Source organism: Echinops telfairi, unplaced genomic scaffold, assembly GCF_000313985.2.
Source record: "Echinops telfairi isolate 266 unplaced genomic scaffold, ASM31398v2 ScPeMD7_7467;HRSCAF=8505_0, whole genome shotgun sequence".
Classification (NCBI taxonomy): domain Eukaryota; kingdom Metazoa; phylum Chordata; class Mammalia; order Afrosoricida; family Tenrecidae; genus Echinops; species Echinops telfairi.
Genome location: NW_022111367.1, coordinates 6090042 through 6113612, shown reverse-complemented (window position 1 = coordinate 6113612; position 23571 = coordinate 6090042). Strand labels below are relative to the sequence as shown.

General features: G+C 46.1%; 1 protein-coding gene across 1 annotated transcript in view; it reads right to left on the bottom strand.

The window, feature by feature from the left end:
* Nucleotides 1–21141: 21141 nt before the first annotated feature.
* CUNH13orf42 (chromosome unknown C13orf42 homolog) overlaps nt 21142–23571 on the bottom strand; it is a 29700-nt gene continuing 27270 nt past the window's right edge. Inside the window, exon 4 of the mRNA XM_030888427.1 lies at nt 21142–21316. Coding sequence (XP_030744287.1) covers nt 21142–21316 — 175 coding nt within the window. The remainder of the gene's footprint in view (nt 21317–23571) is intronic.

Here is a 23571-nt window from a genome sequence, read left to right as displayed (position 1 = left end):
CCACTTTTCGGTTGTCTGTCCCCCAGGGAGGAGGTAACATATAGTTCCTTGTAATCGGTTCCCTCTTTCCTACCCATTCTCCCTTTACCCTCCCTGTTTCGCCACTCACACCACTGGTCCTGTAGGGCTCACCCGCCCTGGATTCCCTGGATTTTCAGCTCCTATCTGTACCAGGTTCTTTGTTTTCAAGTCTTCCTGCCTTATTTGCACCAAATCCTCTATGAAGAAGCCCCTGCTTCTTTGAGTCTCCTCCCTTCCCCGGAATGAGAACTTGGTTTTTCGCAAAAAGCTTGATTTTCTCTGGGCTGTTCCTATGTGGAAGGAACATGTGGTAAGGAGGAGGGAAAGGGGCCTCTGAAAGAGGCGATTTCCGTAATTATGCTTCCAAAGCCTCCGCCATCACTCAGCTGACACCCTCCTGTTGCTCCTGCCAAGTGGGCTTGCTCTGCTAGCTCGACGGTGCCAGCCCCTCTCCTCCCAACACAGACAGGAGCACTCTCACAACTCACAATAAGCAAATGGTTTTTGTTTTTCATTTCCATTTCCTTTTTCACGTGGCAGATGGCAGGTCTCAGGAACTTGGTAGAAATTAGGCTTTCTGGTTTCCTATTAAATTTCAGCACCTCACACAAAAAAACACTCGTTTGATTCTGATGTTAAGCGCCATATGGCAGTCCATTCTTGAAACTTCATATTCAAGGAAGACAGTCTCTTCCCTGTAACAATGACATTGAGCTTGAGGACCCAATTGGATGCCTTGGTAAATACCATTCGATAACAATAATATTGTATATGGCAATGGAGCAATTATGCCTCTTCTCTGATAGGTGCTAATTTTCCCTGACAGTTTTCCTGATTACACCGCCACCCAACTGACTACTTTTTGTAAACACACTGTAAACATTTGGAAAAACATAGACCATGTATACATGAAGGGGGAGGGGGAGTCCTTGGATTTTGAAACTATCTGGACAATTGACCAACTTCTATGTATTTCTCAGTTGCATAGACATCCTGGTGAGGAATTTTCAGGATACAGAGATTCCCTTCTCTCCTCCATTACATAATGGACCTTCCTGTCAAGGCTGCTGTGGGGGAAGGAGCATTTTCCCCCACTGTTTTGGTCCTATGTGGGGAATTCCACATTGTATTAGTCTGGGTTGACTAGAGAAACACATCCATAGATACTCATATACTTGTAAGAGACCTTTATATCAAAGAGTAAGTATATATTGAGAAAACATCCCAGCCCAGTCAAGATCAAGTCCATAAGTCCAATATTAGCCCATATGTCTGATACCAGTCTATACATTCCTCTCAGACTCAAGCAGCCATGCAATAATGTGGAATGTAGGAGGATCACAGGCCAGTGGGTGGAAACTCTTGTGGATCCAGTGGCAGTGGAGGCATCTCCATGCTGGTGTGGGTCTCCATGTGGCCCCTCCAGCTCCAGAGCTCTGGCTCCATGAGCTTGGCTCCATGTGTCTTGTCAGCAGGAAGACAAATCAGAGAGTGTATCTGTCCTCCAGTGAGCTATTTATCCCCATAGTGTCTCCAAATGAGGTCATCAAGCTGCGACTTGGTTGACAGACTAGACTCCACCCCTTCGCAAGTTGACAGGAGATGATGCAACTGCCACACACGTTTTGACAAATGCATGCATCCCGTGCTCATAAAGCTGTAGTCTTTTCATCGTCACAGAAAGTTCTCGTACGTCCCTCTCCGTCCACCCCTCCACAACTACCAGTCTGATGACTATCACCAGAGCCACTTGTACTGGCTCTTGACCTTCGGTACATATTCTTTTGTCTTTGTGTCTGGCTTCTTAACTTTTAGCTTATGTTTAGTGTGCTGAAGCATTCTAACCTCATTCCCCAGAGTGGACAAGATGGGCAGAAGCGCACAGTCGTGTGTGCTGTCTGTTCCTCCTCTCCGAGCGTTCGTGGCCAGTGTGCACTGAGAAACAAGGCTTTCCTCTGTCCCTAGATGGGGAGTGAGAGGAGGGTGAGAGGCCATAGATGGAGTTTACTAGAGTACACCTCTGTGGTTTCAGGAAAGAAATGAGATGGAGAATGTAAGGTAGGTTACATTTCACCAAACAAAAACAAAAAAAACAAAAACCACTCACTTAAAAAAATTAAACGAGAAAAAGAATACCAAGGAAGAGAAAGGGCATCAGGAAGAAACTCTCCTCTGATCAAAGGTAACCATTATCTACCTTTTGTTTATTTGTTCCTGCATTGCTAGCAAGTGCTGTGGGTGGTAGACCCCCCTGTAGTTACCTTGTCACTCCTGCCTCCCTCCATCTCCCAGCTTCAGGGCTGGCTGAAGGCATCCTACCTGCTGCCTTTGAGTTGATTTCAACTCACAACAGCCCCCAGGGCATATTCCATAAGGTTTCAAATCCCACCAAGGCACCTCTGGATGGACTCGAAGCTCCAACTTCTCAGTTAGCCTTCAACCATTTGCCCCAAGGCCTGCAGCAGCAGAGGAGGGGCTGCCTTGGCCTCTACCCTGGGCTGGCCCCGCCTCACTGAATGGATGAAGCCGACAGCTGGGCTTCAAAAGAGTTCAAAAGAGTTCCACAGTTGGGCCTGCCAGAAGTTCTTATTCCTTTAGGCTAACGCTTGACAGCAGCTGACCAAACACAATCATTATGTATGCCCTCGGACTGATCCATTGAACTACCATTGACTAAGCTTGCAAAGAGGAGCACAGGACTGAGACACGTGGAGGTGTGCACACCGAAAAACAGAGAGATCCCTTTCGGGGTGAGTGCAAAGAGTAGGACGCTCTCAGAAAGGCTGGTCTGTCGGCAGGAGACTGCAGAAGAGGCCATGACCAGGGGCTGGCGAGTCACGGGAAGAGTTGACCTTGACTCATTTCAAAGGGGCCCGCTGGCGCTGTCCAGTAAGCATGTGACTACTAATTGCAAGGTCAGTAGGTCCAGCTGCTCTGAGGGAAAGAGATGAGCCAATCTGGTGGCACAGTGGTTACGCATTGGGCTGCTAACTGCCAAGTCGGCAGTTCAAAACCACTAGCGCCTCAGGCCTCAGGAGAAGGGTGTGGCTTTCCATGCCCACAAGGTGAGTCCTGTAAACCCAGGGGGCGACTCGACTCTGTCCTATGGGGCAGCTATGACTCGGCATCGACTTGATGGTGGTGAGGTTTTTGTTTGTTTTTAATCTGCGCTTGTAAAAACTGGCAAAACCTCAGAAACCCTACAGTATGGGGTTGCTGTAAGGTGCGGTCGGCTCTAGGGCAGGCGGCTGATTTTACGCACTTCACTATGGCACTAGTTTGGCTTCTCTCTTGGCATCTCACTGAGAGAGGCCTTGAAGTAGAAATGCCTTTGCTAAAGGTTTAGTTGAAAGGACCCTCGGGGGAGCAGAGCCCCCAGCCCTTCTCCTCCCTCCAGCCTTCCTTCTGCTCCCTGACGCCTCCCTGGGACACTGCCCAGCAGCCTTGCATCTCCGCTCGCTTTTCACCTCTGGGGGGACAGCTGAGCTCCCCGCTGCGTGCTGTGCCACTGCTTTGTCCCAGACACAAACCAGCACGCCCAGGGCCAGCCTCTCCCCCACCCCGGCATTTCAGCATCAAGTGCACTTAGTGGGGTGCCTGGCTCCCCCACCCCCACCCCCTCAGCCTTTCCGTGGGTGGCCAGAAGTGGGGGACCCCATTCTCCCGGCACATTTGTGTGATCAGGGAGGGTGACCTAAGACCCGGCTCTCTTATGGTGTCTTGGGGAGCAAGGCATTTGGAACTGGGGTGCAGGCATTACTGGACACAGGGGGCACCCAGAGCCCTGGCACCACCACCATCCTCCCCTTCCCACCTGCGGCTGCTAGCCCTGTGTGGTTGTGCGCCCCACTTGCCTCACCCAGGGCTGACTCTAAACCCTGTTATCCAATGGTGCTACCCCCTGGCGGCTCTCCTCTGCCCCACCTCCCCCCAGAGAAGCACAGATCCCGCTAGGGGCACAGCACCCCTGCCCTGGTTCTCTGAGTGACCTTCTGGGTTCTGCCAGTGAGGCTCAAAAGGGACACAAAAAAGGGGACAGAAAAAAAAGAGAGAGAGAGAAATTCCCCCTCATCCCCTTCCTTGATGTTGGGGGCAGCAGACCTGATTCTGAGGTACAAATAGAAGAGGCTTCCAAACCCTACCACCACCACCCCACCCAACACCCCCCAAAACCAATGAGAGTAAGAGTTCTTTCAGGCAAGGTAACAGTGCCAGCATAAACAGTAACAGAGGGCAGGGCCCTTCTCCCAAAGTTTGAATCTCAAATCTTTTTTTTTTAAATCATTTTAATTGGGGCTTGTACAAATCTTATCACAATCCTACATACATCCATTGTGTCAAGCACATTTGTACATTTGTTGCCATCATCATTTTCAAAATATTTTCTTTCTACTTGAGCCCTTGGTATCAGCTCCTCATTTTTCCCCTCCCTTCCCGGTCCCCTCCCTCATAAACCCTTGATAATTTATAAATTATTATTGTTATTTCATGTCTTACACTGTCCGACGTCTCCCTTCACCAACTTTTCTCTTGTTCATCCCCCTGTAAGGGGGTTATGTGTACATCATTTTGATCAGTTCCCCCTTTCTACCTCACCCTCCCTCGGCCCTCCAAGCATCGCCACTCTCACCACTGGTCCTGAAGGGTTCATCTGTCCTAGATTCCCTGTGTTTCCAGTTCCTACATGTACCAGTGTACATCCTCTGGTCTAGCCTGATTTGTAAGGTAGAATTGGGATCATGATAGTGGGGGCGGAGAGGGGAGCATTTAAGAACTAGAGGAAAGCTGTATGTTTCATCATTGCTACAGTGCACCCTGACTGGCTCATCTTCTCCCCAAGACCCTTCTGTAAGGGGATGTCCAGTTGCCTACAGATGGACTTTGGGCTCTACTCTGCACTCCCCCTCATTCACAATTATATGATTTTTTTGTTCTTTGATGCCTGATACCTGATCCCATCGTGATCACACAGACTGGTGTGCTTCTTTCATATGTGCTTTGTTGCTTCTCAGCTAGATGGCTGCTTGTTTACCTTCAAGCCTTTAAGACCCCAGACGCTATATCTTTTGATAGCCGGGCATCATCAGCTTTCTTCACCACATTTGCTTATGCACCTGTTTTTTCTTCAGTGATCATACCCTGTCTCCCCGAAAATAAGACAGTGTCTTATATTAATTTTTGCTCCCAAAGATGTGCTATGTCTTATTTTCAAGGGATATCTTATTTTTCCATGAAGAAGAATACGACACACATTTATTGTTGAACCAAAAAAAAAGGGAAATTTATTACCTGTATACCGTACGGTAGTAGTTGTCATCGCAAACCAGCATAACCAGACAAACTGTGAATCCTACAGTATCAAGAATTTCTTGTTACTACCATTATTTCCATGTACAACAATCTGTGGTACATTTACTCATAATCTGTGGTACATTTACTCATAATCTGTGGTACATTTACTCGCACTTCCTGTCTGCTCCGGCTGCACTGCGGCTACAGTGAGCTGCACAGTGGTGCCCACCGCTAAGGTCCAGAGTCCAGAGTTACGGTAGCTTCAGGGGCCTTATTATCGGGGAGGCCTTAAGTTCGGGGAGGTCTTATGTTCGGGGGATGCCTTATATTTCAATGAGTGACAATACTGTAACTAGGTCTTATTTTCGGGGGATGTCTTACTTTCGGGGAAACACGGTATTGGAAAGATGAACCGCATGGAATGCCAGTTTAATAGAACAAAGTATTTTTGTGTTGAGGGAGTACTTGAGTGGAGGCCCAATGTCCATCTGCTACCTTAATAGTAAACCTATAAATATATGCACATAGATCTATTTCCCCATCATCATATATAAATATATTTACATACATACATGCCTGTATTTAGACCTCGATAAATGCCCTTCACCTCCTAGTTCTTTCTTCTTTTTCCTTTTCCTTTCCTCTTGTCCCACTATCATGCTCAGCCTTCTGGACAATAAAAAAAACACACACACACAAAAACCCAGGAAAATTGCTAGGCATCATGCGCCACCGTGTGGCCAAAATACCACATAGCAACAGACCGCTGTGTAAGCAAATCCTCATCCAGAGGGAGGGACCCGCGTCCAGCACTCAAAGAAGGTTGGTGCTGGTGTCTTAGGTCTGGATTAGCTACAATCAGGCCATTCCGCTGAATATATGAAGTGTTCTTGTTCTTAGCATCCTTTGAGGCAGACCCTTCCTCCAGGTGGGCCCATGAGTGCCACAGTAGAACTACCCCAAAGGATTTCTATTATGGTACAATGGTTAGGTGCCTAGCTGCTAACTGAACGGTGGGTGGACTAAAGACGCCAAAGGCTCGGCAGGAGAACAGACAGACATGGAGGACTGCTTCCGTAAAGAGCCCCTCCCAGGAACCCCGGAGGCCGTCGCCCTCTGTCCTATCTCCTGAGTCCAAATCTACTTGACGACCGAAAACCTCAGCCATCTTTCCAAAAAGACATCATCAGGCGCTGCTTCCGCACTGACACTGGGTGGGCTTGAGCTGCCAAACTGTGTGTTCCCTGTGGATTGGCAAACTGCTTGTGGCGCCCAGTTCTTGAACCTACTATAAGAGGGGGCGTCAAATACTTGCGAAAATTCCATGATTTTAGCATTTCCTTTTCCCACTTCCTTTTCGGAGTCCCCTAGGGTGTTTCCATATAATTTCAAAGGGAAACCGCAAACAAAACCAGAGGGTCTGGGGAGCATCCCTAGAGGTGGTAATGGTAGGTTTCTGGAGTGGGGAATACCTCAGCTCTTCGCTTCGCTCACCGGCAGAATTCACACTGAAGCATGTGGTGTGATCTAAGCGGGGTTTTATTTAGGACAAGTCAAGTGTCAGGTGTTACCGTCTTAAAGGGGTTCACACCGAGCACGAGCAAACACGTGGAAAAGAGGACCCACGTGTGCGAAACTTGAGGGGGATACCCGGGTCCCAGAATCCCCAAAACCCCAGAGGCTAAGAGCATGTGGGCCCTGGGTAGGCCCGGAGTGGGCGCATGTGAGCATATCTGCATGTGGGTGGACCCACCTGGAGACGGATAGAGGAGCGGTGTCTCGGTTCCTAACATCATCGGAAATATGTGTTTTCCAATGGTCTTAGGCGACCCCTGTGAAAAAAGTTGTTCCACCACCAAAAAACAGGTCGCCACTCACAGATTAAGAACTGCTGGTCAAAAGTCTTCTCAGGCAGCTGTATAGTCTTTAATTATACACAAGCATTTTAGAATTTCTCTTTTACAGCTATTTCCAGAGTATGTGGCAAAATGTTTAATGCCTAAAATGATTATTAGTTATTAGCTAGATTTCACTATGCTGGTAGCTAGCAAAGACTAGACATGAGGTTGACTTTGACTCCTGGTGATCCTATATGTGCAGAAGAGAACTGCTCCATCGAGTTTTCTGAAAGGCTGGGACCTTTCAGAAGCAGATAGCGAGGGCCTGTCTCAAAACACTTCTGGTCTGAAGTCAATTTCTAGCCTTGGGCTAAAGTTGAATGCTTAACCTTTTGAGCTACCCAGAGACTTCTCAGAGACTTTAACAGGTATAAATGCATTCTATCTGTGGAATAAATAGCACGAGAGTTAATAACTATCATCATGCCTAACTTTCGATTAAGAAAAAGGAGGCTCAGAGGGCTTAAGTCACCAACACAAGTTCACACAAGTTGGACTCCTGGAGCTGCACGGGCCACTGGGACAGATTATGTAACTTGTTCATTGTATCAGGGCTCCCAACAGAGGGGTTGGAAATCCTCTCCCCCTCCCCACCATGAGCACCACCCGTGCAGTCCCTGTGCAAAGAAAAGGAAGTCCCTTGATGGCTCAAACAGTTAACATTGTGTTTGAATGATTAGAGGTTCCAGTCTACTCAGAGGTGCCTCAGAAGAAAGGCCTGGTGATCTACTTCTGAACAATGAGCCACGGAAAACACTCTGAAGCACAGTTCTCCTCTGACACACACCTTGACAGCCAGTGTGTGTGTTTGTTTTATGTGACACAAAGACATTGCAGGCTCTCCCAACCCTCATCCACGACACTGCACAAGAGGTTGGCTCGGGTTTTTGGAAACCGTCCAAAGTCTTTTGGGGCTGGGTATCCTAAATAGGACCAGTGAGCTCCCCGGACTGTGGGCAGTAGCATTCAGACGTTAAAAACCAGCTGCGTCCTCCACTGGCTGTGGAGCACAGCCTGCCTCCCCGTGCACCCAGTCCTGCCCCTGTGCCCTGTCCACCCCAAACTTAGATACTTGCTCCACTCCACTCGCCTGCCCTGCGCCCACTTCCCTGCCTCTTCTCCCTTCCCTCTAAGTATTCTCCACTGCGGGCTCTGGGCTCTGCCCAGGCCCCCTCTTAGATGTTCACTCTTCAGTTCCTCAGCCCATGCCTCCAAATTCCACCATGACACTCATGATTCCCTGTTTTATACCTGTAACTCCAGCCACTACCTAACCTCTGCACATAGATATTGACTATCCCGCTCGGAAGTCTACCAAACCAAATCAAAACCACTGCCATCGAACCAATTCAGTATTTACAGGAACAGACAACCTCATCTTTGTCCCTGGGAACCGCTGGTAGGTTTGAACTGCTGACCTGTGATTAGCAGTTCAATGGGTAACTGACATGTAGTCAGTTATTGAATAGGACCCTTCTAGCCATAATCTCTTATGTGATATATTATAAACTCTAGCCTCGAAGCTTGTGGGTATAAGCCCATCTTGGAGAGCACTCTGCTGTGCTAATGGACATGATTAAGGTGGGATGTGTTCTGATTCTCCTCTTACTGCATGGTGTGAACCAGGTCACCATCCATTGTTTCCTTGGGGATCTGATCTGCTGAAAGACGCAAAAATGGCACCTTCATCAAATCCCTTCCGCTGAGTATAAAAGCCATCTCGGAAACACAGAGAACAATCCTGGGACCCTAAGGGAGAGAGAGCCACCAGTGGGGCTTGTTCAAGATCTCTGTTCGAAGTGGCAGAAACTGTGGCATGGAGACCACTGGACAGAGCAAAGGCTAAGCTGAGACCAGAGGCTGAGACAAGGGGTCTCTGAGACAGAAGAGAGACGCAGTGACAGGACCAGGAGACTACGAAGCAGAGCAGTGAGCTGACTTCCTGGCCCACAGAGGCAGAGGCCAAGGCACCATGCAGTTGAGGGGCCAAGGACCAGAGAGAAAGACTTGCTGCCGGCTGGGGCCAATGTGGGCCAATGACTGTAACCTTAATGGTTTCTGATCCTGGCCGGTGTAACCTGCTAACTTTCCTAATCACAAGTGTTGTCTGTGTGTCTGTGCGGCTATTCTAATGAAGGAGCTAACCCGCAGAGACACAGAGTGCCATGAGAAGAATGATTGGTGTCCTTAGGAAGGAAGCTTGGGGAAAGGGGGCTGTTCTCCTAAGCAACCCACCAATCAGCAAGAAATAGCAAGCACGTGAGGCTAAGGGAATTTCCCAAGATACTGGGCCTGTGCTAGCAAGCTACAGGAAAACCATGCACAAAAAAAGCCTACCAATACACAACCCTGCCCTCTGAGCAGAATGGAGGGTGGGAGAGCCCAGTCAGGGAGGAAGAGTGCATAAGATCAAGGACTTATGATCATGAAGCTTCTCCGCCTTCCCTCCCGGGAAAGCCTGCCCTCGTCAGTGAGAATGTACTATTGAAGGCTTGATTTCCAAGCTTTTGCCATGTGAATTGTTTTCATGACAGAAGCATGAACTAAGGAGAAGCATCTCAAAACCTAACATATTTTGTGCCAGGACAGGAGGATCCCTTTAAGGCAAACGCGTCTGGCCTGCAGGCTGCATAAGGCCCACGAATCATCAATACGAGCGAATGCTGCACTCCTCACCAAAGACACCATTCCGATCATCCCATTTATTAAAAAAACCCAAGACACTGAAATGGAGTGAAATCTGATTCATAGTAAGCCGATAGGGCAGGGTAAACTGCCCTTGTGAGTTTCCAACATGGTAATCTTTGCAGAAGTAGACAGCCCCAAGGGGCCAGCTGTGGTCTTGAACTGCAGACCCGGCTATCAGCCTGACGTGTAAACACTACACCAACAGGGCTCCTAGCCATTGCCTTAGGCGGCAGCTAAGGAGATGTTTGGCCAGTATGGCCCCCGGATAATGTTACAAAGAGCCAAATGGCCCTTGCCAGAAAGCAGGTTCCTCACTTCTGTTGTAAGCCTCACACTTCATGACAAAGCTTTCCTGTCCCAAGAGCCGAGTGCCTACCTCTGCTTTACTCCTGTTCACTTTTCTCCCTTTCAGAACTCATTTCTCACCACGTTAGCAAAGGTCGCCTCCTCAGCTGAGGTGTGCACACCGAGATTGACAGTCCAGGGCTCTGAGCTGCTTGCTGCAGGGTAATACTGAAAAACTGGTTGCGCTGGTCAGAGGGGTTTGGCCTATGGGGCCCACTCAAGCGCTACATCTGGCCACCCACCGCACTCACCTGCCTTTCTGTTCTCCAGTGCAATTCCTTCTTCTGCGTTTCCCTGTCTGTACCTTGTGGAGCCTCTTTCATAAACCATGGGGGTAGGGGGTGGGGGCAGACGGTTGTCTGTGTACCTGTGTGGCCCTGTGACTTTGCTACCGGGTCCCTTTTACGCCTTCCTTTTCTTTTCTGGAATTCCCCATCTCGATTCCACTTACATAACCGCCACTGGTCCCTGCCATTTACAATGGTCTGTGCCATGTAGTCACTATTGATTTGTCTCTGTGCCAGTCTGCTCAGCCCTCTGCCCCTGATGACAATTCTACAAAAATGGACTCTTCTGTCCTATCAATATTCACCCACCATTTCAGCCACTTCTTGGCGAGAGCTACCTCCTGAGTTATCTAAGCCCTTCCCTGACCCTACAGGTGTCCTTCCTCGGATGTCTAGGTTAGTAGGGGTCAGGGGCCCTTTTTGCCAGCCATTAGTTCAGAAGCCTTTGGAAAATCAGGTCTCTCCACAGTTACTGACCCTGTAAAAGGCCTTTGGGCACTACCTGTGCTTCCTTCCTCATTACCCGGAACAGCCTCATACACTGGATTATTGACATCCTTGGTTCCAATTTTATTGGGTGAACAATTACCTGAGGATCCCCATTTCCCTAATAGGAGACCACTGTTGAGGTTAGTTGAAAGGCAGTTCCTGTGGCTCATGAGCAGTTCCACACCACACAAAAATCCACCTCAACACAATGATTATAAAACAGGACTGGGGAACCTTTTTCCTGATAGGGGCCATTTGGATATTTATAAGATCATTTGTAGGCCATTAAAAAAAAGTATCAATTTAAAAATTAGGCTGCTGTATTTGGTCAAACATTTAACACACCGCTACAGGAGCCTGGTGGCATAGTGGTTACACGTTGAACTGCTAACCGTAAGGTCAGCAGTTCAAAACTACCAGCAGCTCCTCAGGAGAAAGATGGGGTTTTCGACAGCTTTAAAGTTACAATCTTGGAAATTCTCAAGTGCAGTTCTGCCTGTCCTGTGGGGTCCCTATGAGTCATCATTGAAGGTAGTGAATTTGGTTTGGAATTGTTTCTCTTTGGTGAGCCAGGTGATGCCAGCTGACAGCGATGGCCTTGTGGGCCACAGAGTCAGGCTGCCCCCCTCCCATCCTGCTCTAGAGTCACAACAAGCCATCAACAAGGAACCTAATGGAAGCCCTCTAAACTTCTTTTAAAAGACGAGAGAAACACGAATTAAGCATACCCTGTTAGATTTAGACTCATATATAGGGCCAGCCACACTAAGGGGTAAGTGACTGACACAGAAGACATCACATATTTGCAAACAGCTTCAGCAGTTAGTCCAGGAGCCTGGCAGAGCTACTCTAGACCAGAGTTACCATCGCTGGTGTTGCTTTGTACAGCAGGGAGAGAGCGCAAGAAGCTCATGAAAGAAGGAAAGTGACTAGCAGTGCGCAGGTCCTGGTCATCCTACCTAAACAGAACCTGTCTACTCCGCCCCCCACCTCCAACCCCTGATTCCAAAGACCACCACTCAGGACACAAAGTCTGCTGGAATATGAGTCATTCAGCAAAAAAGTAGCCTAATATGAATAGGCTTCTATAAGGGCCAAGCTATCACTATTAACAAAACTGGCCACTGTTTATGGGAAAACTGAAGAGGAACACAGTCCACCACTGAGTTTCCAACAGCTAGAACAAGATTGAAGCAGTCCAGCCTGGACACCCCATTGGCAGAAAAAAATTGCTACTACTGATCTGCAGCCTCAGCTTAGAATGGATGTGGCAGGTAGGCCAGTGGGTTACCTATTAGACATCATAGCCACCTATTCTGCCCTGACCTCTTTCCCCAAAATACATGCACCCTAATGGGAGTATCAGGGAAGTCTGTAGTTGAACATTTTGGCCAACTCTTGAGGTGCCTGTGGGACAACCTTTACTTCTCCTATAGCTTTCTAGTGGTCCCTAAATATCCAGTCCTTAGCCAAGACATGTTATCAAAATTATAAGCGCACATACTCATAAGGCCTTGTCCTAGCCATACCACAGCTTTCCAAATGCTCCTCACTCCAGAGAATACTATCTTGAATCCAGTTGCAATATTGAAATATTCTGTATGCAAAATATTGAATGATACAGGAAAAACCAAAGGAAGATGGAAAGAATACACAGAGTCACTGAACCAAAAAGAACTACTCAACATTAACCATTTGAAGAGGTAGCATGTGAGCAAGAACCAATGATGTTGACAGAAGAAGTCCAAGCTGCACTGAAAGCAGTAGCCCAAAACGAGGCTCCAGGAATTGACGGAATACCAATTGAAATGCTTCAACAAGCTGATGAAACACTGGAAGTGCTCACTTATCTATGCCAAGAAATTTGAAAGACAACCACTTACTTGGCCAACTGACTGGATGAATCCCATATTTGTACGCATTCCAAAGAAAGGTGCCTCAACAGAATGTGAAAATGGTAGCACAGCATCATTGACACTACATGCAAGTAAAATTTTGCCAAAGATCATCCAACAAAAGTTACAATAGTACATTGATAAGGAGCTGCCAGGAGCTCAGGCCAGATTCAGAACAGGACATGGAAAAAAGGATGCTTGTTGATCTCAAATGAAGCTTGACTGAAAGCACAGAATACAAGAAATATGCTTACAAGTGTTTAATGGATTCTGCAAAGGCATTCTACTGTGTGGATCACAACAAGCCATGGATGTCCTTAAAGAGAATGAGAATTCTAAACAAATTAATTGTGCTCACAGGCAACTTGTCCATGAATCAAGAGACAGATGTGCAAACAGAACAAGGAAAGGTTGCATGGTTTAAAATCAGGAAAGGTTTATGTCAAGATTGTATTCTCTTACTATGTTGTTGTTGTTGTTGTTGTTAGGTGCCATTGGGTTGGCTGTGACACATGGTGACCCAATGCACAACAGAAAGAAACACTGCCCGGTCCTGCACCACCCTCACCATTGTTCCTATGCCTGAGCCCATTGATACAGCCTCTGTGCCGATCTGTCCATCTTCTTGAGGGTTGAGTTAGTTAATTGTGCCAACCTGGCCGATAATCACATGTGGGGCTAATTGAAAGGCAGAGGGATAAATGGGTGGTGAGCCTCACCTTTCTAATTCTTGGGTCTCTTGCTTTGTGATGGTCACACCAGGGTGCAGCTGCCTTAGCAGTTCCCTACTTCAGCTTGCAAGATTGACTTCCTACAAAACATCCCCAAGGAGAAGCCACATGGACCTATCCCGATGCAGCCCTGGGTGCTGGAGCAGCGTGTGGAGACCCCTGCTGAGATGCTTATTCATTCACTGACTCAGCTTTCCTCCTGCAGTCAGCATCATTGCCTCTGTTTTGTGAGGTGGAGGACTTTGTGGACTGGTGTTGGGTTAATGGGTTAATGTTGGACGTGTGGGCTTGGGCAGCATTGGGTTGGGATGTTTTCGTGATGCACACTTTCTTTACATAAAACTCTCTTATACATGGGTTGCTGTGGATTTGTTTCTCTAAAATACCTAGACTAATACAAGGGTCTTCCTCTTTTTCGTCACCGCATCCACTTTACCAAAATGATGCCCTTCTCCCAGGACTGGTCTCTCCTGGCAATATGTCCAAAGTATTTATAAGAGGAAGTCTTGCTATCCTTGCCTCTAAGGAGCACTCTGGCCTTCTTCCAATACAGATCAGTTTGTCCTTTTTGTGGTCCATGCTATTTTCATTATTCTTCTCCAGCACAGTTCAAATGCATCAGTTCTTCTTCAGTCTTCTGTATTCAGTGTCTAGCTTTCACATGCATATGAGGCAATGGAAAATACCGTGACTTGGATCAGGTGAAACTTAGTCCTCAAAGTAACATCCTTATTCTTTGACTCTCAAAAGATGTCTTGTGCAGCAGATTTACCTAATGCAATCCATCTTTTGATCTCTTGACTGCTGGTTTCAAGAGCATGGATTGTGGATCCAAACAAGATGAGATCTTTGGACAGCTTCCACATTTTCTCTATTTATCACGATGTCGCCTATGATCCAGTGTGAGGATTTGGGTCTTCCTTACATTGAGATGTCATCCATAGGGGAGGCTGAACTCCTGGATCTTCATCAGTAAGTGATTCAAGTCTTCTTCACTTTCACCAAACAAGGTGGTGGCATCTGCAAACCACAGGTTGTTCATAAGCCTTTCTCCAATCCTGATGCCTCACTCGTCTTCATATAACCCGGCTTCTCTGATAACTTGCTTAGCATATAGATTGAACAATATGGTGAGAGGCTACAAACGTGCCATAGTGAGACTGGATTAAGGCTTATTAACAACCCTCGAAATACAGATATGCACAACCTTGCTTGCGGAAAGTGAGCATGACTTGAAGCACTTGCTGATGAGGATCAAGGATGACAGTCTTCAGTATGGATTACAACCCAATATAAAGAAAACCCAAATCCTTAGAACTGGACCAATAGTTAACATCATGATAGACAGAGAGAAGATTAAAGTTGTCAAGAATTCCACCTTGCTTGAATCCACAATCAGTGTGCATGGCAGCAGCAGTGAAGAGGTGAAATGACGTATTGCACTAGGCAAATAGGCTGCAGAGGCCTCTTTGACGTTTTGAAAAGCAAGGACTGAGCTTCACCTGTCCCAAGCCCGGGCATGTTCAATCACGCGTGACAGCTAGCCATGTGAAAGTTGGAGGAAGACGGAAGAAAAAACGGACGCATTTAAACGGTGGTTTAATGCTGGTGAAGAATATTGAACTTACCAGGGACTGCCAAAGAACACACAGATCTGTTTTAGAAGAAGTACAGCCAGAATGCTCCCTAGAGGCAAGGATGGAAACACTTCATCTCACATCCTGTGGACATGTTATCAGGAGAGACCCGTCGCTGGAGCAGACCGTCACGCTTGGTAAAGTAGGGGGGCAGCAAAAAAAGAGAGCGCTCTTGACAAGACGAATTGAGGCAGTCGCTGCAGTGATAGGCTCTCAAGCCGGAGAGCAACTACGAGGGTGGCACAGGGTCAAGCACTGTTTCGGGCTCTTGTACTAGGATGGGTACTGTGCTAGTCTGGGTACTTTAGAGAAACAAATCCACAGAAACTCATATATAAGAGAGAGTTTTATATAAAGGCTAAGTGCACATCATGAAAACATCCTAACCCAGTGCTGTCCAAGCCCACAAGTCCAACATTAACCCATATGTCCAACACCAATCCACAAAGTCCTCCTCCATCTCACAAAACACACACTATAATGTCGACTGCAGGAGGAAAGCTAAGTCAGTGAACGTGTAAGCATCTCAGCGCTGTCTGGGGTCTCCACACAGCTGCTCCAGCACCCAGGGCTGCATCGGCATAGGTCCATGCGGCTTCTCCTTGGGGATGTATTGCAGGAAGTGAGCCTTGCTAGCTGAAGCAGGGAAGTGTCTAAGGCAGCTGCACCCTGGTCTGACCATCACAAAGCAAGAGCCGAGAACCAGAAAGGTGAGGCTCACTGAGCCAATTATCTCTCTGCCCTTCAATTAACCCCACATGTGTTTATCGGCCAGGTTGGGACTATACACTTTAACTGTCTCAGGTATGAATAGGAACTGATTTAACAGTTCCTAACAACAACAATGGCAAATCCAACAAAGAAAGAGCATAAGACATGACAAAATGGTAATAATTTATGAATTATTAAGGGTTCATAGGGAGGAGGGGCAGGGAGGGAAGGGAAAAAGTGAGGCACTGATACCAAGGGCTCAAGTAGAAAGCAAATGTTTTGAGAATGAGGATGGCAACAAATGTACAGATGTGCTTGACAGGATGGATGTATGTATGGATTGTGACCAGAGTTGTACAAGCTCCCGATAAAATGATTTTTAAAAGAAGGAAAGGAAGAAAGAGCATGGTGGAGATTAAGAACAGCAGTGGTTTAAGTAAGGCTGCTAGGAATGGCTTCTCTGAGGCTATTGCATTTAAGCAAAACAAATGAAGCCATGAGGGGTCTAAAAAGCCCTCCCAAGCCCTGCCCAACCTGGCTACCAACCCTCAGTGACACCGTAGGCCTCCTTCCCCTACAATTTGGATTTACATTTTTCAGTGTAATCTTTTGATTCACTTCCACCCTTCCCACTGGACTGAAGCCCTTTAAGGGAAGGGCCTCTGTCTATTTCCCCTTATACATCAACACAGGGCTGGACTTAGTGAATAACTGGATAACCATGTGCAGGTCTCACAGAGAATATCCAGCAGGATTTGCCATCATCGGTGGACTGAGGCCAAGCTCAATAGCTACATAAATTGATTTACAAAGTGTGCCAACCCAACCCCCCTGCCACTCCCACCACACACCTCCTGTCCCTTTCAAAGACAGGTAAAATTGTTTCTAAGAAACCCAGAGTTGATGAAGAGCTGGCAGGTCCTGGGCACTCACGATTTGATGAGACAGTAAATAACTGGAACAGCTGGAAGCTGATCACACCCTAGAATGCATGGTGGGAAATCCACCACAGAAGTTTAATGTGGTTAATCTGGTCAGATCCAGGGTTAATCACGTAGCTCTGGGGAGGAGAGAAGGGTGGAGGAATTGAGGCCGGAGGGGAAACAGGCAGGAGCATGGCCAGGGCCTGGCAATTTTCTCCTTCCAAGAACGTGGACGGCTTGGACAACTTCAACCATGTAACAGGGTCGGTGGCTTCGCACTGCTTCACCCCCACCCTGCCAGGTTACCGCACTTTCGGGAGATGCTATCTCGCCATGTTCCAGTTACAGACTTGAGAACCGCTTGGTTGTCTATCCTCACAGATTAATTCTATATTCCTCTATTGGCTTCCCCCGTCTATCCAATCGGATAGTTCATGGTTGCTCAATAGACGCTCTGCCATTACCATCCAGCACACTTTCCACAATGGTTCTGCGCACTATCCTTTTGCGTGCTTTCAGAACTCCACCTCTGCCGTGAACTTCTTCCCTGATGCCTCAAGCGAAGTGGGCTTTCTCCTGCCTGGACCTGCTCTCGTGGTAGGTGCTCTACATGGTTCACCTTAGCTTCCCCCTTTCGATCATCAAATGACACCATGTCCTCTACACCTTTCCTTGGCCCTTTAGTCCTTAATAAAGAGTGTGTGATTGATTGGAGGAAAACACCATAGCTGACCAGCAGTGGTGCCTGTGAGAAACAGCTGTCTAGTCTTTACCCTGAGAGAGGTCAGCTGCCATTCTTTTGACTTTGGAATTTTGAATAACTGAAAAATCTTCTGAAATAAGAATCTTTCTGAGATAGAATTGTATTTTAATAAAATTATAAGGTAAGAGCTAGAACCAAAGGAATTTGTAAATGACAACTGAGTCAGAGTTAACCGTGGGTATTGAACTGTTACAAGCTTAAGCTTATAAGCTTAAGGAAAATGTGGGCTAGCCCCATAAAAAATAGGACATTTTGATATACTGAATTTGGTAGGCTGAATGATAGACCCTCCCCTGCCCCCCGGTCCCCCACCTCTGCCACCAAGATAGTCACATCTTAATCCCACGAACTTGTTGAATATGCTTCTTTCTACAGCAAAAGGCAGTTTGCTTATATTATTAAATTAAAGATACTGTGGTTGTCCTCGATTATCTGGCCCAGTGTAATCACAAGAATCTTAAAAGAAGCAGGTAGGAGATGAAAATGAGTAGTTGGAGATGTGATTATAGAGGAAACTAAAATATTGCACGAAATGGGCTGTGAGCTAAGACATGAAGGTGGCCTCTAGAAGCTTCCTTCAAAGTATCCACCTTGACTTTTCAGCTCAGTGAGACTACATTGGACTCTGACCTTAGAATGGTAAGAGAATTCATTCCTGTTTTAAGCCCCTAGGCTTGTGGTCCCTAGTTTGTTACAGTGTGAACAAGAACTTAATACTCCAAGAGAAGGCCATCTGTGCTGAGAGGAATACAGACTCCTCCTCAAACTAGCCCGGCACTAGGGTCTGAGCGTGGGCACCAGGAAGTTCTTCGGGGTCTGTTCCAGCAGCCGTGGTCTCAGCGGCTGGACAATCAGGCAGAAGGTAGGTTATGCACCATTCAAGCATAACTTAAGGCCCCTCTTTAACTTCCTCCAAGAAAAAAAGATACTCTGAAGATTTGGTGACCAATGACTAAAGAATAAACCAGAGGCCAGGAACGCACGTGCCCTGCTTTTCTTGTTTTTTCATTTTCTTCTCTCTCACGCCCTCCCGCCAGCCCAGCCTTCTTTTATTTTCTGAAAATTCATCCAGGGACCAGTAGATTTTCATTTCTCAAAACTTGGACAGGTCTGGCAAAACTTGAGCTGCTAATTAGAGACACAACTGCCAGCTGATTTAAGTTGAATAATTGGTTTAGAGGGTAAAGAATCCGTTTTGAGCCCAAGAGCTATTACTCAAGATATATCAAGCAAATTCCAGAACCTAGTGTTTATCAATTTCAGAGACCTAAAATCATCCCAGAAGACAAGCCAGTGTCTTATGTTTCTGAAATAACAGAATTTCCATTTGACAGTCTGTATACAATTTCATCAAGACAAAAATCACAGAGAACATGAAGCAAAATGGAGGTGGGGGGAAACTAACTTCATTTCCCATGTGCAATAAATGCTACAAGATCAGGGCTCCAAACATCCTCTGCTCTCTGATTCTTTTTTCCTATCTGTTGTGGTAGTTCCATAATCCCATGTCAACTTGAGGATATTAAGAGTGAAGGGATGGAGTCTAGGCTGTCAATCAGGTTACAGCCTGATGATGCCTCCTTGTGGGCATGGTCTTCTCTCTCTCATAAGAATTCTGGGAACTTCCTCTCTTTCTCCCTGGAGGTGGGACACACTCTCCCTCTGCTTCACCTTTCTGTGGAGGATTCACTCAGGGAACTGGAGGAGCCAGCACCAGTGTTGAGATGCTTCCACCGCCACTAGATCCACAAGATTGTCCACCCACCGGCCTGTAATCTTCCTGCATTCAGCATCATTGCATGTGCTGCATGAGTCTAAAGAGTAATTTATGGTCTAGTATCAGATATTTAGGCTAATATCGGAATTATGGACTTGTTCTGGACTTGGCTGGGTTGCTTTCTCAATACAGTATACAATTACTCTTTGATACAAAGCTCTCTCATACACACGTGAGTGTGTCTGGAATTGTTTCTCTAGTCAACCCGGTGTAACATAGGGAAATGCACACAATGTTTTTGCCACATATGTCAGGGACAATTTGTGATAAGCTACAGTTTGATAAGAAACAGAGTAAAGAGATCTTTAGCCTAAGTTGATCCCCAGCAGTGACCTTTCCTAAGTAGGGCTTCAAACAAGGCCACCTGTGGCAGAAAGAAAGAGCACCCATGAGGTTAAGTTGAAATACTTTAATGTTGTTTATAAAACAATTCTTCCAAACATTTAGTTTTCAGTCGAGCTTCTGGTTGCATTGTGGTTAATATAAGCAAAAAATAAAGAAACCTCCCACACATTAGCATTGGCACACAATCAAGAATAAAGAGAAATAAATATTAAAATACTTCCAATATGTTTTCATTCTGAAAATTCATTGATATACAATTTCTAGGAATACTACTGAATTACTCACTGATTTTTTTATTATAGGAGTTATAAATACTTAGATTCAGAGAGTCAAATTCACATAAATAAGAGGTTCTTTCTAAAAAAAACCTGAAAAATAATTATCTCATCACACAAGTGTGACGAGACACAGTTGTGTAACTTCTTTCTGTTCTCAGAATGACCTTGGTCTAGATCCGTGTTGGCTTTAGTTTGGATGACAAATTTTTCCTAGTCGGTCTCTTTCTCTTACTCACACTCACGTCAGTAACTTGAGAAAGAATTACAGGGCTGAGAATTGGTTGCTGTGGGGAGTGGAATTGAGGTCTTGGGCTTTAGGGGAGAGTGAGTGGTCTAGAGGCCAGCCCTACCTCCATGCCCTAGGCAAGGCTTCAGCTAATCCCAAAGCTATGCAGAGGTTAGGGGAAAGGAGCCTCTTCCTCAACTGCGTTCTGCACAAAGATGGCAACCTTAGGGTGCAAACAGCTAACATACAGGGCTGCGAACTGAAAGGTCAGAGGCTGGAGTCCACTCCGAGATGCCGCAGAAGAACGGCTTCCCAAAACCCATTCGCTGAAAACCCGGCCGAGCACAGCTCTACCCTGACACCTGGGGTTGCTATGAGTTTGGAGTTGACCCCACTGCAACTGGTTACAGGTTCAGGACATAACCAGAGTGTCTCTGGGCCCCTGGCAAAAACAAATGGACTCTGAGAACTTTGGCCCAGAGATCCACGGTTGGTTCATTTCCTGTACTGATCATGAAACTAGCAACCACCTAGATACACAGGAGGTCTAGACTCTAGGGACAGGCCAGATGAGGCCAGAGGAGTGGGCCTAGACAAACCTGCACACCCCCCAGAAGTCCTTCAATTTCCTTTTAAAGTTAAGTCAATTGTAAGAACCTATTCACCTGCCAATGCAGGAAACCCAAAACGGCCATGATATCCTGAGGCAAATCCTCTAGAAAGCCACAGGTCTGTTTGGCACTACTAAGTGAGCACCAGTAGGTAATGTGTTGATGGATCTGCTTGGTAACAATTTCTCCTTTTAATTCCACCAAACACCTGTGCGGATATAGAATCAGGGCACAGTCCGCTCCCAGAATCTTTCCCGAAGCAGCCACTGTCCTTTGGGATTCTCCATCTCACAGTAGTCCTCCACTGGAGGTGCCAGGGGCTCCAAGGTAAAGAGTTCAGCATCCCATTCCATATCGTCCCCTGAGAGGTTGAAGAGAATTTGTCTGGAGTTCCCCAAGCTGGAAGGGAGGAATGACAAGAGAGGGTTAATGTTTGGCCGGTGACACAGAGGGCAGGGTGCTCTAATTGCACCACTCCAAGTGGCTCGCTTAGTTCTGAGTCTGTGGCCAACCAAGCAATGAAGTGATGGGGAATGTGGCTGGACCTTGACCTGTCCTTGAAGAGGAAGGATGGAAGATGGCTCCTGGTTGTAAGATGTCTGATACTGTATATGAATTGAATTTTGCCATCCCAAAATAAGAAGTGATTTCCAAAAATTCATGGAAGGTTTCTATTATCTTTCTATTTCATTTTTCCATGAACCTTTTGAAGGTGGCTTAGTGATGACATGTTGGCTTATTAACCACAAGGTCAGCAGTTGGAAACCACCAGCATGCTCCGAGGGAGAAAGATGAGGCTTTCAACTCCCATAAAGAGTTACAGTCTCAGAACCCCTCAGGGGCAGGTCCACCCTGTCTTATAGGGTCGCTATGAATCAGAATAGACATGATGGCAGAGAGTTTGTATTAGATGAAATCCCATTTGACAATAGAGTTTTCTTTGCTATGCTAATGGGTCAATATCTGTGTAGGTGCATCTTAAACAATCACTTTTTTCCCAGTGAAAATGTGCCTCTTTATTGCACTTTCAGACATCAGTCTTAGAAATGTAACAGATCTGTGAATGAACCAGCTATTACACGAGTTCTGGGATTTCTGCAGTTTCGGTTATCCTCACTTCCATCCTATTTAAGCTCCTTGAATCGGTGGTCATGTTTTTAACCTTCTTCTCACCTATACTCACCTCAAATTTCTTTCTTTTGAAAAAAAAGTTAACAGCGTTAGTGACATATAATTCACACATCATACAATTCAGTGGTCTAAACATATTAAAGTGAACTGTGCAATCATCACCACAATCAATTTTAGCATGTTTTCTTCTTTCCTCATTATGATTAGCTCCCAGTTTCCCCTGACCTCACCTGTCATAACCTTAAGGAACTGATTAATAATCAGTTACTATGTCTATAGATTTACACATCTTGGATTTCATATAAACAAAAACATACAAGCAAAGCAAAACAAAAACCAACAATGATAATAAAATAAAACAGAAAAATCTCAATTTAAAAGAAAGCAAAACATAATAACAATGAGGACAAATTTAGAATGAATCAAAAGGGAGAACAAATGATAAGGTGTTAAATTTTCAGCGAATTACATCTGCATTAACCCACATTCCACTGTTCTGTCTGATAGCAATGTTATTCACATCACTGGACTATGGTCAGAGAGAATTCCCTGGAGGTTTCATTCATGTGGGGACCCTGCAAATGGATTTGGGGCTTTCACTGTCATCCATGGCCATCTGAAAAACAAGGTGCTCCGAATTTAAGGTCTAATACTATTCCTTCCTCTTGATTGAGATTTTATTATTTACTCTCTTTGGATCACACGGGTTGATATCCTTCATCCATGTGGATTTAGCTGTTACCTTAGTTAGTTGGCTGGTTGCTTGAAGGCAGTGCTCCTCAACCTTCTTAATGCCTCGACCCTTTGATATAGTTCCTTTTGTTGGGGTGACCCCCAACCATAAAATTATTTTCATTGCTATTTCATAACTGTAATTTTGCAACTGCTATGAATCTGATAGGCAGGATGTATTTTCATTGTTACAAATTGAACATAATTAAAGCATAGTGATTAATCACAAAAACAATATGTCATTAAATATTGATTTCTATTGGCAAATAAATGAAATTCTGTCTGGAAGCATGGTGTAGCATGGGTAACAGTCTTCACGCTGGGTACTCATATGTGGGTGTACCTGCATGTGGCGGACCCGCCTGGAGATGGATAGAGGAGCAATGTCTCAGTTCCTAAGACCATCGGAAATTTTGTTTTCAGAAGGTCGGAGGCGACCCCTGTGAAAAGGTCATTCGACCCGCCAAGGGGTCTCAACCCACAGTTGGGAACCCCTGTTTTAAGGCAAGCCTTTTAGATGCCAGATGCTATTCTTCTAATAACTGACACCATCTGGTTTCTTCAGCACACCTTGCTCCAGCACCCATATCATCCGTGCTCTCTTCATGAGGGTGAGTATCCAGCAGGGTCACATCAGAAGAACAAAGTGTTCTTAGATGGTGTATTAGTCTAGGTACTTTAGAAAAACAAATCCACAGCAACTCATGTATAAGAGAGTCACTGAAGACAAATGGGTGCATAAGCAAATGTGGCGAAGAAAGCTGATGGTGCCCGGCTATCAAAAAGTATAG